Source organism: Balaenoptera physalus, assembly GCF_965194825.1.
Source record: "Balaenoptera physalus genome assembly, chromosome: 1".
Classification (NCBI taxonomy): Eukaryota; Metazoa; Chordata; class Mammalia; order Artiodactyla; family Balaenopteridae; genus Balaenoptera; species Balaenoptera physalus.
The window spans coordinates 169612664-169630224 of NC_138882.1; the positions used below are offsets into that span (position 1 = coordinate 169612664).

At 48.9% G+C, this 17561-nt stretch overlaps 1 protein-coding gene across 2 annotated transcripts in view; it reads left to right on the top strand.

The window, feature by feature from the left end:
• The window catches only part of CSMD2 (CUB and Sushi multiple domains 2), a 652460-nt gene that overhangs the window by 529770 nt on the left and 105129 nt on the right, over positions 1-17561 (top strand). For both annotated transcript variants that reach the window (XM_082415250.1, XM_082415251.1), the window contains exons 38-42: positions 2284-2402; positions 2908-2977; positions 4893-5009; positions 7897-8106; positions 14344-14532. In XM_082415250.1, the coding sequence (XP_082271376.1) occupies positions 2284-2402; positions 2908-2977; positions 4893-5009; positions 7897-8106; positions 14344-14532 (705 nt within the window). The remainder of the gene's footprint in view (positions 1-2283; positions 2403-2907; positions 2978-4892; positions 5010-7896; positions 8107-14343; positions 14533-17561) is intronic.

The following is a 17561-nucleotide window of genomic DNA, read 5'->3' on the forward strand; positions in this document are numbered from 1 at the left end:
AAAAAGAAAAGGAAAAGGGCTGCAGATGTGCCTTGTGGGGCGACAAAGACAGAGGTTGCTGGGGTAGCTGCTTTCATCCTGAGACGGCCTGCCCATCCCCATCCCCACTGGGTACAGGAGAAAATACGTTGGCAGCAGCGTTTGCCACGCATTCATTCAGCAGTTACTTATAGGGTATTTACAATGTGCCAGGTGCGATGCTGGGATCGGGTAAGAGCAAGATGGGTGAGTCCCCTCTGAGTCCATGGGAGAGAGGCAGACACGTGGACAGAGCAGGACATGACAGCATTCCAGGTGCTCACAGGGGTGTCACCAGGAGGTACAGCGGTGGTTCAAAGGATAGAACGGTCACTTCTCCCGGAGGCTGGTGGAGAAGTGAATGTCATGAAGAAACACTGGACACCTGCAATGTGGCACGCCCTGTGCTAAGTGCCCACGGAACAAAGATGAATAAGGCACAAAGCACAAAGTCTAGGGGGAGAGATGGACATGGAAACAGTAATTGTAGTTCAACCTGATATGCTAAGGGTGTACAGAAGAGGGGAGCTAACCCTGGCCACGTGAGACTTTACAGAAGGGGTACCTGAGTTAGATTTGGAATGAGAAGTAAGAAATGGGGGAAGGTGTGGTTGGCTGGACCATCTTGGACAGGATGGGCAGATGGAAGCCCCACTTACTGCTGGAGGCCTGATAGGGTCAGCATTGCCCAGCTGGTCTCAAAATGAACGAGCTTTGTCCAGGTAGTTGGGAGAGGATTAGCTGGATCCCAGGATGTTCATCGCCTGGAAGAGCTGAAATGTGCAGCTGGTCAGAAAGCCCTGGGGCAGCTGGAGGCCAAGACCCTGCAGGGTGGAGGATAGGACAGGGACCTCCAAGACCTTCCTCCCACAGACCTCTCGGGCCTCACTCACCCAGCAGGGTGAAGTATCCTGGGCTCTTGAATAATTCATACTTTTCCTTTCACCCTCTCGTCTCTGTTCTCTCCAGTTTTGTTTCCTTATCCAATATTTAAATTTGAGTTCTTAAATGTTCCCTAGAATCTTCTCTTTTCTTACATGTTCCAAAGATAGAACTTCCCTAAATCTCTTTGCCATTGTACTGCCTCATTCCCAGGAAAAATTCACCTTTCTGAATTTTTTTTTGCTGTTGCTGTTGTTCAAAAGAATGGGTAGTTTTCTCAGTAGCTGGTGTTCACCATGCACTGTCCTCTCACAGTGGAAAGAACTAGGGGAAAACAGAGGTCTCCATTAGTATTTGGAGACTGCAATTCCTAGGAGCCAGTACCCTGTAGTTGTGTTTGTTTTGTAGATAATCTACAAAGAGGGTACAGAAGGGGAGAATTCACTGCTATTGTAGAGGCAAATGGTTTTGAAGGGTACTGAAAAGTCTTGTCTACTGCTGTGACTCATATTTAATATTTATTTAATTGAAATGGAAATGAAACCGTATGCTTTCAGAAGTAATAAATTGCATATGATTTTTTTTTAAGTCTTCCTTTGTTGTAAGCATGGCTTAAATAAAATCAAGCTATGCAATGTAAAGAAGTTAGAATGGACTTTTCTCTGTGTCCTTCTGTCTTCCTCTCTCTGTCCTCACCTCTCTCCCCATTCCGTTCTCCTCCCACCACACTCTTTTGCTCTTGCTTTCTCTTTCTCTCTGCCCCTCCTCCTCCTTCTGTCTACCACTGCCATTCCAGCAAGCAGGTCTCAGGTTACTGAGCTGTGATCACCTCACTAAATACTGAGTTGCCTTCTACTTGGACTGCAGGGAAGAGTGGGGCAAAAAGAGACAAGATGACGGTTGAGATGAAGTACTTTCAATTCAGTTTGATGATTGTTTTAATATTGTCCTTGGAGTCTTTTGGCCCAGATGCTGGGATTTGTGGATTTAGGCCCAAACAGCTTTCATTTCCAAGCACCACATTCACTTCTTAAAAGCACATGAAGGACAAAAGTTACTTGGGAAGAGCATGATGGAACTTCTTGGGGTATAGTTTTGAGCCTGAGGACCTGTGGATGGCCAGAGTCCCCAGATGATACCCACCTGCCCCAGGAGACTTTGGTCTGTTGAGCCTCTGTGCCGTATAAACATTCTGATTTTCTCATGTGCTGGGAGGTGAAAGGCTTAGGAAACCCTGGCCTAGAGGCTGGGAGGAGGGAAAGCAGAGAAGACACAGAGTGGAGGCAGCTTCTCCTCCCTGCTGCCAGCCATGCCCTCAGCCTGCTCTTACATCCACCTGATGGGCTTGTCCATTCTCCTGTTGTCTGTCTCTGTCTGGTCTAGCGGTGGGCCTGAGCAGTTGTCCAGAACCTGCTGTGCCCAGTAACGGGCTGAAGACTGGAGAGCGCTACTTGGTGAATGATGTGGTCTCTTTCCAGTGTGAACCGGGATATGCCCTCCAGGTACCTCCCGTTGACCCCCAGGGCCGGAAAAGGTGTCCCCTGAGCTGGGGTCAGCCGGCCTTCCCCCAGCAGAGCTGCAGTCACCAAAGAACAGAGAGAAGCCCCCCAGATCCCTCAGGCACCGTTATCCCCTCCTGGGGCTGTTCATGCAAAAGACAAAGTGCTGACTTTAGCCATCTGGCACAAGCTAGCCTTGAATGTGTTCCTGCAAAGTTTCTGTTTGATTAGACTTCAGGAAAATTTAATTTTCCTTTGAAGGCAGTGAGGGACTCTAGTAATTAAAGGAGTCTCACAAGGAACCTTTAGTAATGAGAATTCTTTAGCAATAGCCGCTAATAAGCCTCCTTCCCCAGATCTCTCTTCCTCTGCCTCACTCCCCATTCCACAGTGGATCCATGTGTCTCGTTCCTTGACCCAAGGCCCCAGAACAAGCCCCCTGCTCCAGGTTGTACCTGCAATTGTGCCCGTGGGGGCAGCTAGCCCACCCTCTTCTTGATTCCTCCAGGGCCACGCCCACATCTCCTGCATGCCCGGGACCGTGCGGCGCTGGAACTACCCTCCTCCGCTCTGTATCGGTAAGAGAGTCCCTGCTTTTCCAGTTCATTCAAATCCATTTCTACCAGGGCTTCGAGTTCAGTGACATATCACTGGGATCAAGTTCGACTCCAAAGGAAGTTTGGTATTCCGGCTCTGCTCACAGGCAGTATTTTAGGATGTTTTTGTAAGCTGTAACTCTCAAGATTTTCCTGACTTTTGGATACCTTCACCCGCCAAATGAAACACGACAGGAGGCTTGCCCATTCGAAAACCTGACGATGACCATTCTGATTCCAGATAATCGACCAAACCCCAAATGGAACCTCTGGGCACTTTGGGCTTTCTCCTGTGACTTCTCGTGGGACAGACAGATGGAATCCACTGATAGAGGAAAGCTGAGGGTTCCCTGTGAAACAAGGACTTGGTTTGGTTTCTGTGCCGAGTAGTGATGAAGAGATCATTGGATACAAGAAAAGACAGGATCTCCACCCTCAGAAGCTTCTAGTCAGCTTGGGGCAGGGGGAACATCCCTTTATTGAAGGTCTGCCACATGCCGGGCACGGAGCTACGTGTCTCCTCACCGCAGCCCTTCAGGGCAGCTGTCATCACCCTCATTTTTGCAAATAGGAAAACTAAGGCTTTTAGGATTCTTAAGAAAGTGGCAAAGTCGGGAATGGAAACCTAGGTTTCCCTGATGCCCCGCCAACTGTCAAGTGCAAATCTAGGCTAACCTTCGAGTAGGAAGCAAGGCGAGCCCAGGACGTGGCACTGGAGCATATGACATTTCCCTTCAGTGGTCTCACCAGGATACAGACCTGGTCGTCTGCAGAGCAGTCAGAATGGGACTGATCAGCCCAGGGCCCTTTCCCCATCCTGTATCACAAAGGCCTTGCCCGGGGAACTGCTCATAGAACAGAAGATGCCGTGGCTGAGGGTTTACTGTGTGTTGCAGCCGCTGTTCCAAGTCAAGCGAAGTCCTTTCTGTTGTAACCTCATAACCGCCCTGTGACACAAGTGCTGGGTGGGGGAAACTGAGGTTTGGGGGTTTGGCGTGGAGGGAGTTAGAGCTGGCCCAAAGTCACTCAGGAAGTGGGAGCATTGGGATTGTGACCCCAGGGGTCAATGCCCAAGTCCCCGCTTTGCACCCGGGCACCGATCCCTTCGGGTCTGTGTGCTCGAGTAGTCCTCTCCCCAGAAGGCGTTTGCGTAGACACGGCATATGGCCTCCCCTCCGCTCCTTTCTGTGGCCTCCCATGACAAGCTAACCCCTTTCTGCTCACACAGCCTTTTCCTAATAAGATGTAAAAGGAAAGAATCGACGTCAACTGACCAGGCTGCAGTCGTGCCCCAGCCCTGCGTCTTCAGGTGACTGTGACTGAAGTCACCTCGATTGGACATTCAGATGCCCCAACCCCTCCTGGGCTGAAATAATCACAGTCACTTTGGCTCAGGGCGCGTGTCCACGCTCTGAGGGTGGGCTTGTGGTGGGGCTCCTCTGTTGACCGTGCGGTCCCATGGAATATGTATTTGTAAAGAGCCTGGCCACGTGCCAATGCATCCCCGTCCCCTTCTTTCCTATTTTTCAGTCCTGGAAGAGTTGACTGGACAGTGAGGAGAGGGAGATTTGGGGGATAGTGTAGGAGATGGTCACACTTCTCTTGGGGCAGACCACTTTTGCTGCATGACCTCACTAAGGAAACTGACTTTGAAGGGCATGCTCAAGGTCAAGCATCTGTAACTTGGGTTTGTGGACGGCTGGGCAGACCTAGGATATGCTTCCCTTCCTGGATTTACATACTCAGTTTGGCCCTTGTCTGCAGTTTTTTTAGGGAGATGAATTATAGGTTCCTTTGGGTTCTCAAAGGGAAATTGACTTGGGAAAGTCCAAGTGCTGCATGGCCCCGTACTCACCTCACCGCAGTCCTAACGCTCTGTCTGGTCTCACGGTCACAGCGCAGTGCGGAGGAGCAGTGGAAGACATGGACGGGGTGATCCTGAGCCCCGGCTTCCCGGGCAGCTACCCAAGCAACACGGACTGCTCCTGGCAAATAGCACTGCCCGTGGGCTTTGGTAAGTCTTCACTCCCAGGCCTCTGGGCTTAAAGCAGCTGTCTGTGGTTGTCACTCAGCATAACCTCGGCTGAGTCCATTTAGCTCTCCGCCTCTCTGCTTCCTCAGCTGTTGACCTCTTGTGCAAGCGTGAGAATCAATTAGGAATGGTAGAGATGAACGGGCTTTGGGGACATAAAATAGGGAAAAAACTTCAGGGATTGCCATTATTATTTTTGTCATTTGAGCAGTGAGCTAAAATGTGGAATGAGAAATTACTCAGGGCTGGTTAAAAAAGAAAAAAACAATCTATTTTACTGAGACTGGACTTCAGCCTGTTCTTTTAATTCCAGTATCTAATTTCTCATCCTAATTAAATTGAGCCAAGGTCAACGTGAAATTGAGTTTGCATTCTTTATACTCACCTTCTAGCTGGCCTTAGAGGTTGGGAGATGTCTTTGTGTGTGTGTGTGTGTGTGTGTGTGTGTGTAGACACAGGGGTTGATGTGGTGTAGAGGAAATTGATCTGGGTACAAAATTAAATTAGTGGAGATTCATGTGTTGTGCACTGGGAATGTAATCTAACCCCCAGTATTTCTGTTGAAGAGATAAAGGATTTATGCTGAATGGAATTTATAGGCTGTACACATAAGTCATCTTGCCCAAGTCATTTCTCTGCTCCTACGAATGAAATGTCCCGAGGAGATCACTGCTGCACAGGCCTGTGAACCCCCAGTCTGTGACCTCAGGAGTGAAGACCACCTCTTTTGTCCTTTATTTTTCATCCTAGAGTGGGTCTTCCGATGGAGAGGAGGCTTTTAAGAGAAAGTGATCTAACTAAAGATCTAAAGCTTACCTGAGGGGAGGAGAGAGGTTGTGACCCTCAGAAAATGGAGTCATATTAAGTACCATCTTCTGAAGGAAACTGGGGATGGATGATCAGGGTGCAAAATGATGATGACTTTGGCAGCCTTGGGAATGGGAAACTCCAGACTTTGAGACACTGAGGGAAAGAGGAGCTGGGGGACCCTATAGCTCTGCATCCAGGCATGAGTCAGAAGAAGCTCAGATGATAAAGGGCTGGAGGGAGGGCGCTACATCCAGAGGAAAACAGAAGTTTAAGTGGGAGGTGCATCACTTTCTTTGTATGTCTTGATGTTCAGCCACCAGAGACCTCTATCTTTAAGTCCTCCAGGAAGTCATCCTCTTGCAAGGACCAGTCACAGAAGACCAGATCCCTTGCTTTCAAGTTAGTGTTGGACTCCAAACAGGCCCTAATGGCACCTGCTTTGTGTTTAAAAGCCGCTGCATTTACAAACTTCTGCCACTAGATGGCGGCAGTCAGGCAGCTCAATTCAGAAATTCTGCAATCCTTGAAGAGCCCCTTTCGTGGACGTGCAGCCCTGGTGTTGGGATGACGCATGGGCGGTGGGCTGGAAAGCATAGGTTCCGCAGATAAGTGCAAAGGTGCTCAATGTAAAATTATCTGTAATTTGGAAACAATATACATGTTAAATAATAGGAGAGTGAAGAGTGTGGCTGGATAATTCATTAAATGGAATTAATTAATATGTAGTTAAAATCAATGAACTGTATCTTTACATATCAACAAGGACAGACCTTGAAAAACACATGCTAAATTTAAAAGTTTACAAAACTCTACATACAGCATAATAAGATTCATGCAAATGTTTAAAACAAACCAGATATATATTTAAGAATCTAAAAACATGAACTGGAAGGCTATCTTCCAAATTCATGGGAGTGACTGCCTCTGTGGAGAGAAGGACAATGGGAGAGGGCAGGAGACATGAAGGGTCTTCAACAGTATATGCCAAGTCTTTATTTTATTTAAATAATCAGATGCAAAAAATTCACGCCTATGTGCTCATGCTAAGCAAATTATAAAGTACAGATGAGCAAATTATAAAAATTCCAATTTATCTGTAATCCCACCATGCAGAAATAATCACTCACAGCTTAGTCCTCACCATCAAAATGTGACCTTCATGAAGACAAGGGCCTTGTAGATCTTGTTCCTCCCCGTGCAGTGCCCACCTAGCACAGCCCTGATGCATGGCAAGAGCTCAATAAATGTTATTAGTGAATCAATGAATAGTCCTCCAGTTTTTTAATACAAAAATTAGAATTGTATGCTACATACTACTTTGCAGTCAGATTTTCGTAGTTAACATTGCAGACTTCTTTCTATGCTTAGAAATATATTTCTTCAATAATAGTAATCTAATTTGAGAAGTCTTATCAATAAATAAGTATCAGTAGTCCCACCTTTATTCTTCAAAGAATATATTAATATGTAAGTTAAGATGTTAATGAGATCCATTTAACCTGTTGGGTTGCTAGGAGATCTTGATTAATCCAATAAGATCCCAAAGTATAAACTTCACTTGGCATCTTAATAGAACCAATAGGACGATGTATTCCTCTAATTTCTGAATTATCATAAGTGTTCTGGAAAATACCAGTATTGAAGTTCATGTCTTTTGATTGGGTGTAGTTATGTTTAAGTGATGGTATTTTTAAGTAAAAAGTTTATTTTAACAAAGCTATCTTTATACTGATACTACACATATGAATCCTAAATTTAATCAGGTGTTAACCCTGAACTTCGTTTTCCATAAAATAAAACAGACTCAAAATGGCACTCTGAAATGACTGATGCCTTTCATTTTGGATGAATAATATAAATACTTTTAAGTTCAGTCCTGCCTGAAGAGGAGAGACTGGGCTGGACTGGTGACTCCCCACATGTGGTCTGGGAACCCTAACTGGGTGGGCAGTCTGTAGTGGGGACCCGTGGGCTCTGGCAGGTGATGCTTTCATGAGGCGGCACGTGGGATGCGGGACTGTATTGCTTTGGGCACTGTCTGTCTCTCTCTTGCTCCCAGGAGCTCACATCCAGTTCCTGAACTTCTCCACCGAGCCCAACCATGACTTCATAGAAATCCGGAATGGCCCCTATGAGACCAGCCGCATGATGGGCAGATTCAGTGGAAGTGAGCTTCCCAGCGCCCTGCTCTCCACATCCCACGAGACCACCGTGTATTTCCACAGCGACCACTCACAGAACCGGCCGGGATTCAAGCTGGAGTATCAGGGTGAGGACAGGGAGGGCCCGTCCATCCCCACCTCTTACTCACAACCACCCGTCTTCCCAGCCTTCTGCGTAGGGGAGGAGGGAACCCAGGAAGGGCGGGGAGGTGGGGGGCAGGCCCGACCACCGTGACACGTCTCTCTGGCCCACAGAGGCTGTTGAACCCCTTCGACAAGTCCTTCCCAGGGCGGCAGCCCCAAAGCGCCTTCTCAGGCTCCATCCCCATCCCGGCCCAACAGCCAGCAGCTTCCCCTGAACAAGTGACCCATCAGACCCCCTCAGGCATCCCGAGTGTCCAACCAGCCACTGCCCCTTGGCCTTGAGAGGCTCGCTTCCTCCTCTAGGTCCTCCCCTGTGTGTCAGTCATGCCCGGCAAAGCTCCTCCTCTGACATGACGGATGATTCCAGTAACAATTCTTGTAACAAGCCCAGAAGGGCCCGCTGAGCCTTAGCGATGAGACAGGTGCGTTTACTCCCGCTGAGGGTTTCCCTGTGTGAGGCCGGACCACGCTCACCACAGCTCCCCCGTCCTGAGCTGGAGTCCTGTGACCGGCCCACTTCTCCTGGAAAAGCTCCATCCACTCCAGCTCAGGCTTCCCCTGTGGAGGGGCCGTTACCCGTGCCCGTGCAGCTGTGCCCACCTATGCAGCGGTACACGGGCCCTGATCGGACTCGACGTCTCCCTCGGGGGCTTTCCTAGTGTGACTGACTGAACCGTTTGTTCTAACCTCTTTGCCCAGATTCTTCCACTGAATTTTTTTTCATGTGTTTAGACTTTTTTCCAAGGCTAGCACATGCTTGTCAAAAAATTAAAACATCACAGAAGTTTTTGTGAGCGCATCACAGAAAGTCAAAGTTCTCCCATAACCCTGCCTTATGCAGAGATATCAACTTGTAACAGTTTGCTTTTCCCATTTTTTCTGTACATATACTGATATAACTATATTTTTAACCAAAATTGGATCACTATACATACTGTTTTGCAATCTGCTTTTTTTAAGTTAATTTTTAATTACACAGACAGTCTACAAACACACCTACCGTGTTAAAAAAGAAAGGGGGAGGGAGAAAGAGGAAAGGAGAGAAGGAGGGAGGGAAGGAGGGAAGGAAGGGAGGATGGAAAGAAGGGAGGAAGGAAGGAATTAAGAAATTAAAACATTACAGGTAAGGCCAAGCTTTCTTTGTCTACAGCCTCCAAACCCAGAATTATTCCCCAGAAGTAACCACTATTGTTTTGATGTGATCTTTCCAGATCTTTTCCCACACGGTGCCACTCCTAGTTACATGTTTCTTGTGAAGAATATGTAATACGTCATGATTTTTTTGGTTGTGTTGTCTGTGGTAATATAGAGTTTCTATATACATACCATTCTGACATTTGGCTTTTTTATCCCTTGTCAGAGATGAATACTGACCAAGGATTTGGGCTTGTCATTGGGGGAAATCCTTAAAGAGTACCCCACCGTTGGGCCAGTTATACAGGCGCTGCCCCCTCTGGGGACCATCCCTGAGTATAGTCAGGGTTGTTACCACCTGGGAAGCCTCAGGAGGAGGAGCTGGGACCCTCACACCAAGGCAGCAGCAGGGAGAAGCCGAGCCTCTTTCCCAGAAAGTGCCACTTCGTTGGTGGTAACTCAGCTGCCCACCCAGAGGACCTGTATGTGGGCGCATCGCAGAGGCCGACCTTAACTAAAGGAGCCTGTGCCTGTGAAGTGTACACAGCCTCGGTGGGCAGTGAGGCCTGTCCAGTGGGTCATGATGCATCCCGCGGCCACAGTCTGTCCCAGGAGAGACTCAGGCCCAAATACAAGGTCAGGGTGCCTCTCTGGGACAGACGCATGCCTCTCTCAGGCTTCCTAGGTATTAGTCTCCTAGGGCTGCTCTATCAAAGTACCGCAGACTGGGTGGCTTAAACAACAGAGTTAATCTCTCACAGTCTTGGAGCCTGGAAGTCGCAAGATCAAGGTGTGGACAGGGTTGATTCCTTCTGGGAGCTGTGAGGAGGGATATACTCCATGCTTCTCTCCTGGCTTCTGGTGGGTTACTGGCCGTCTGGCATTCCTTGGCTTGTGGAAGCATCACCCCCATCTTTGGCTTCATCTTCACATGTTGTTTCCCCTGTCTGTCTGCCTCCAAATTTCCCCTTTTTATAAGGACACCAGTCATATTGGAATAGAGCCCACCCTAACGGGCTCATTTTAATTTACGTAAAGGCAGGCGAAGACCCTGTCTCCAAATAAGGTCACTTTCTGAGATACAGGGGTGGGTTAGGACTTCAACATGTGAATTTGAGGAGGACCCAGTTCAACTTGTAACATCCTCTTTCAGGCCCAAGGGCTCTCCCTGACGCTCCTCCTCTTGGATAAGTGCAAGGTCTGATTACGCCACCATCGTGACAGGGACAGCCGCTCTGGGGCCCACCCGTGCCCTGTGCCTTCACCCCTGTGACAGGCACAGCCCTGCCTGCCAAGCTTGTGTGGTGGGACTAGACACTCTCGCTGCATTCCCCACGTGCTAAGTCCGCTTTGCCCTTGTCAAAGCTGCCCTCTGAGTCCCGCAGACTCCATGGACTTCCCTCCCTGTAGAAGAGACCTAACTACCCCCACGGAGCCCTGGTCTCAGCCCCTCCCATGCTCGCCAAGCCCTCACCTTGGAGGAGCTTCGCCTGCGGCTCCTCTGCACACGGGCCCTGCACTAAGGCTTCCAGACATGGGCCGGCACTCTGGGTTAGCGCCAAACGCACCAAGGCTCCACATGTTCAGAGGAAGCCGGTTTCTTGAAGATGCTCGCTGTGTGGTGGGGGGGGCAGGGGTGGAAGCAGGGAGGAGGGGTGGTAGGTTTGCCTTCAGAGGACCAGCGCCTTCACCTGCGTTGGCCCAACTGTGTGACAGGCCCAGCGACGTCCACTGGGGTTTCCACTCTGTGGTAGCCCAGCTCCCCTCACTCACATTTTACCCCAGCACTCGCCTGATGTTCCCTTGGGTCACAGGCCCAGCTCTTTCCTCAGCACCTGCTCACTGCCCCAGTCCTGACGGCCCCTGCGGAGCCACTCTTGGTGTCAGGGCAGCTGCCCCCCTCAGATTTGACCTCAGCTTCCATTAAGCCTTCTCGTTTATGATGACCCCAACCTCCCGACTAGGTTGTCTCTAGTGCCAGAGGCCCAGGCGCTCCCACCAAGGCCTCCCAATGTGCCAGGCCCAAATAATTCTCCCTGCCCCATAGACCCACATTCTTTAGGCTGACCACTCACCCCAGGTTTTTCCTTTATGAAAAGACCTGCTTCATGAAAGAGCCACCTGTCACCACTGCCGCCACGTCTATAGAGCAGGTCTAGCTCTCTCTGGTCCCTTGACTTTCTTTGGAAGAAATCCAACTCCTTACTTTTCCTCAAAATCCCTCCTGTTAGACACTCTGAACTTCCTCGGCTGGGGTTCTCCTTTCCCTTCTTCAGGTAAATATTCCCACAAAGTTTTCAGTAACAGCATAAGCTACTCCTACCCAGGTCTCCTAGTCTGACAGGCTTAACTTATTCCATTAAAATTTCTCAGGAGATTGTAAAAACACAAGAACTTAGCAAAATGATGACATTGTTACAAAATGTTAGACATCATCATTATTAGTATTTTTAATATGGCACTTTGTTTGAAATTGTATCTGTTCCCACTGGAGCATCTACTACTAGTATCCCTAAGGAGCCCTTTCCTGGGAAAGTTAATGAGTCCACCTCTTAGGGGTCATGTCTGCCCTCTAGGCCCAACCTCTCCCTTTTTTTTTTTTTTTCATCTTTTAATTAATTTTTATTGGAGTATAGTTACTTTACAGTGTGTTGTGTTAGTTTCTACTGTACAGCAAAGTGAATCAGCTATACATATATATATCCCCTCTTTTTTGGATTTCCTTCCCATTTAGGTCACCACAGAGCATTGAGTAGAGGTCCCTGTGCTATACAGTAGGTTCTCATTAGTTATCTATTTTATACATAGTAGTGTGTCTATGTCAATCCCAATCTCCCAATTCATCCCACTCCCCCTTTCCTCCTTGGTATCGATACATTTGTTCTCTACATCTGTGTCTCTATTTCTGCTTTGCAAATAAGTTCATCTGTATCACTTTTCTAGATTTCACATGTAAGCGATATTAAACGCTATTTGTTTTTCTCTTTCTGACTTACTTCACTCTGTATGACAGTCTCTAGTTCCATCAACCTCTCCCTTTGAAGCTTCCTCTGGTGGAACGGGCTCTGAGACTTCTCTCCATGTGAAAGCAGTCCTGGTACCCTCACTTCAGGGTCTCTCTTTGTGAAAAACCCAGCTCCTTCCGCTGGAGACAATTCCTGTAAGAGAGACCCAGCTTCTCTCCTCCAGGCTGCTTCTGGCTTCTCACGAGGCCTCGGTCTTCAGGCTCCTCCCCATTGTGGGGTCCGCCTGTTCCCACTGAGGCTTCTCTTTAAAAGCCCAGCTTGGACTTCCCTGGTGGTGCAGTTGTTAAGAATCCGCCTGCCAATGCAGGGGACATGGGTTTGAGCCCTGGTCCAGGAAGATCCTACATGCCGCAGAGCAACTAAGCCTGTGCACCACAACTACTGAGCCTGCACTCTAGAACCCGTGAGCCACAACTACTGAGCCCACGTGCCACAACTACTGAGCCCATGTGCCGCAACTACTGAAGCCCATGCACCTAGAACCCATGCCATGCACCGCAACAAGAGAAGCCACCACAATGAGAAGCCTGCTCACCGCAACGAAGAGCAGCCCCCACTCACCTCAGCTAGAGAAAGCCTGCACGCAGCAATGAAGACCCAATGCAGCCAAAAATAAATAAATAAATAAATAAATAAAATATTTTACAGAAAAAAAAAAAACCCCAATTCATCCATTCAGTCACCTCCCTGAGCTACAGGCTCCCTGCTTCTACTAAGACTTTATTTGCCAAATCGCCCAGACCCTCTGCTACTAACAGAGCCATGTTCCCTTTGGCTGACCAGCCCACCCACTCTCTCTAGAACTGCTCGATTTTTCAACACAGCCAACTACTTGATGATATCCAGTGAAACCTGCCCAGTTCTTCCCACAGAGACCTCCCTGCACGATACTGGAAGGAAATACATAATAGCCACCGTCACAGAGGGAGAACTTCGCAATGGCGCTCTCATGATGACTGTTATTTATGTTGTTATCGCGCGTGGTGAGTGCACCGGCTTGCATGGAGCACTCACTGGGTCTCAGCTCCTCCCCCTGAGAACTTCCGCCATTGGAATGCTCCCTCTACGCCCGTGGCTGACTTTCTGTCTGGTGGGCCCAGTTACTGTGCAATTAAGTGAAGGCTCTGCTCTGTGACATGCTCAGCAGATCCCTCAACGACTGCTCCCGGTGGGCCAGGACTCAGCCACTCCCATTAAGGAGGGTGAGGCAGGCACACTCATACGCGGGGAAGCAACTTCCTTGCTCTTTGGAGGGACTTTTCCCCCAGCTATTCTGTCCTTTGCCGCAGGTTTGGCTTCCTCCCACCCCATTTCTTCCTTCCTGATGGGCTCTCGTTTCTCAGAGTTAGAAGGGCCCCACTCATGTCCTCACCTGACCACTTCCCGTGTTTTTGACCTTGGTGGTTGAATGAGGTCAGCAACAGGAAAGAGCGAAGGTCAATGCTGAGCCCCAGTGAGGTGCTCAAAGAATAATCGTTCACAAATGTGAAATAGATAGCTAGTAGGAAGCAGCTGCATTGCACGGGGAGATCAACTCAGTGCTCTGTGACCACCTAGAGGGGTGGGATAGGGAAGGTGGGAGGGAGACGCAAGAGGGAGGAGATATGGGGATATATGTATACGAATAGCTGATTCACTTTGTTATACTGCAGAAACTAACACAACATTATAAAGCAATTATACTCCAGTAAAGATGTTAAAATAAAAAAAGCCTTGTCTTCCTTGGGTCCCCTACTCCCATGGAAACAATAATAACAGATAGCATTGATTATGTTCTCACCATGTGCCGGGACTGTGCAAAGAGCTGTGTACATTTGATCCTACTGGATTCTCACAATAACCATTTTCTAAATAAGAAAACAAAGGCATAGAGAACTTAAATCATTTGCCCCAAGCCAATAGCTAGAAAATGAGGAAGGCCCATCTGAGTCCATGTCTTGGTTCTCCACCACTATGCTAACTCCCTGATATGCCTATATTCTGGTCAGGGAGAAAATGCCCAGAGAGAAGAAAGTAACCTTCTCTCGTGATCTTTTCCAGCCTATGAACTTCAAGAGTGCCCAGACCCAGAGCCCTTTGCGAACGGCATTGTGCGGGGAGCTGGCTACAATGTTGGGCAGTCGGTGACCTTCGAGTGCCTCCCAGGGTATCAACTGATGGGCCACCCTGTCCTCACGTGTCAACACGGCACCAACCGGAACTGGGACCACCCCCTGCCCAGGTGTGAAGGTATGTCCCTCCCTCATCCCTGGTGATTCTTTTTAGGGACACTGATCCAGGGCAGTCCCAGCCTCCACGTGCCTGCTCCGTGGGATCACCCGTGCTGGGAGGTCCTGGCAAACTTTGTCCATCCTGTTTCCATAGAGATGAGACCAAGCCTATCCAGAAAGAGGGTCCTGGGGACAGAGTTCTGGGCCAGCACTAGGGAGGACCTGGAGGAGATGTGGGTCACAGCCAAAGGAATCCATACTCAGCCCTTGGGAATAGCCAACCTCATGGGTTAGATGTCCCCAGTCAGAAGGGAAGACACTGATGTGCTGAGGGGTAGAGAGAGGTAATCATGGCACTTTCCTAAAGGGAGAAGAGAACAAGGAAATTCTTGTTCCTCTCTTCACAGCTCCCAGCTTATTCTCCCTCTCCTACATGAACCTAGAGAGATCTGAGTTGATGATATCAGGGAACTAGAGGTGGCACTTTCCTGGGTCTTCATTAACGAGAACCAGGATGGAGGAGGACCAAGAGGTCATGCTGTCCCTACCCCTGTCTGCACACCTCAGTTCCATTTTCCTTCCTTTTCCTGGAGGAGAAGCTGGGATTTGTCTTGAAAGGGGAAAATATGGCAGGAGGACAGTATAGTCCAGGAGAAAGCACCCCAGTTCCAGAATCAGACCACCCTGGACTTCCTCTCTGAACCACTTCACCTCTCTGACCTCCAGTTTCTTCCTTAGTACAATGGAGCTTCTCACCTCTGCTTCGTAAGAGCTGAGAGGGTTGCAAGATGGCTCATGTAAAGCGCCCAGCACAGTAATTGGCCCAGAAACGATGAGCTGGAAGTATTAACTCTCCATAGATAAAGAGACCTTGTTTGCACAACTGAGCTGTTCTGGTGTTGGAATATAAGATCATAATCTCTAAAACTATTCAACTTCCAGTTCGTTTTTCAGATTTTCAAAACCATCCTCGTGTATAACCAGTCCATCATTCTGGAATTGTTGGCTGGTCACCTGCTATATGACAAGCTTCATTGTGGATTTTTGTTCCCTTTTGGCATCACAGGAGAGAGGAACAAGCAGTGCTTCCTCCATCAGACATCTTGAGCCACAATCCCTTCTCCCTCCTAAGAAAATTCTTCCCTTAGCTTCTTTTATTATTTATTTATTTATTTATTTATTTTTGGCTGCATTGGGTCTTCGTTGCTGTGCACGGGCTTTCTCTAGTTGCGGTGAGCGGGGGCTACTCTTTGTTGCGGTGCGTGGGCTTCTCATTAGGGTGGCTTCTCTTGTTGTGGAGCATGGGCTCTAGGTGCGTGGGCTTCAGTAGTTGTGGCATGCGGGCTCTAGAGCGCAGGCTCAGTAGTTGTGGCACGTGGGCTTAGTTGCTCTGCGGCATGTGGGATCTTCCCGGACCAGGGCTCGAACCCGTGTCCCCTGCATTGGCAGGCAGATTCTTAACCACTGTACCACCAGGGAAGCCCTCTTCCCTTAGCTTCTTAGACGCCATCTTCTCTTGCTTTTCCAATTAACTTTCTGCCTGTGCCAACTTTTTGGTCATCTATTTCTTTGTCCCTTAAGTGTTGCTGTCCTTTGAATTTTTTTCCCAGACTGTCTTCTTTCCCTCACATCTCCAAATGCCATCTGTATCTGCAACCTTTATCTCTTTCCTGAGTTCTTCACCTGTACATCCAATTCCTTACTGAATATCTTCTCCTATCCAGAGGCATCTAAATCCCAGCATGTTCAAAAGGGAAGTCATCGTCCTTCTGCCTTTACATTGAGATCCTCATCTCGTGAAGGGTGCCTCTAGTCCCCTGGTTATTCAGCCTTCAATTTGGGCAGCCTCCCTCTCCCTTATCCGACCTAGTCACCAAGTCTTGCTAATTCCACATCCTAATTGCCCTTCAAATGCATCCACTTCTCTCTGTGTGCTGCCTCCACCTTAATCCAGGCCACTTAGATGAGGCTCGTCACTGGGCTCCCAGCCTTCAGTCTGTGTTCCTCAATCCACTTTTCACAGTGTAGTGAGGGTGAGCCTTCGAAATCATTCATGTACGCCAGACACTGCCCTGCTCAGAAGCTAGCAAGGCGTCCCCATCTCCCTTGGGGTAACGTCCAACCCCCTTGGGGTAGCACACGGTGTGCCTCAGGGCCTGGTCCCTACTTACCTCCCCCTGTTCTCCACTCTCTCAGACTTTACGCTCCAGCTCAGCTGAAATACATTCCATTTTCACCATGTGCCGTCCTCTCCTGCCCCTGGTTCTGAGCGCGTGCTGGTCCCTTCTTATAGAACATTGCTCTTCTCTCCTGCCTTACCTGTTTAGCCCTTGTCATCCCTCAGGTCTGAGTCTAAATGTGAATTCTGCCAGGACTCCCTCACCCCCTCACAGGACCAGATGAGGGGCTCCCCCAAATGTTCTGTGGCATTCCATGTTGATGGCGTGCTCCACGCTGGGCTGGAGATGCCGGTACACTTAGCTGTGTCCCAGGGCACTCACAGTCCCCTGGGACACACTCACAGATCAGAATCACGTGCCGTGGTATCCTTGCTGTCCTTTGCCTCCCCTGGCCATGCCTGGCACCGAATGGAGGTTCAGTACGTGGAGGAGGGATGGCATGCCCATGTGCACCAGCTTCAGGATGCGTTCACATTCGCAGGAACCCTGGCCGCCACTTGGAGGCATTGGAACTCTTTCTTTTCAGCCTGGTCCGGCCCCATCCACATCTCTGCATGATAACCCATGCCAACCAATACACTCATTATTCTGGACCAGGGTTTTTTTTGTTTTGGGGTTTTTTTTTGCCCAGAACCACTTTTTATTCTCCTCCATGGTGATTAACTCCAAATACCATGGAGACTTCCAGGACTCTTTATACCCCTGCCTAAAACCTAGATCAGAGTGAGTCTAAGCATAAGTTTGCTCTGGGGAGACAGAAGATAGGGAGAGAAGATCATGGCTATGCAGCACATGCCTCCTCCGTGAGCTAGCGCTGGCTGAGCATTTTACACGGAGCAGTTCATCTGATTGCCACCACGATCCTATG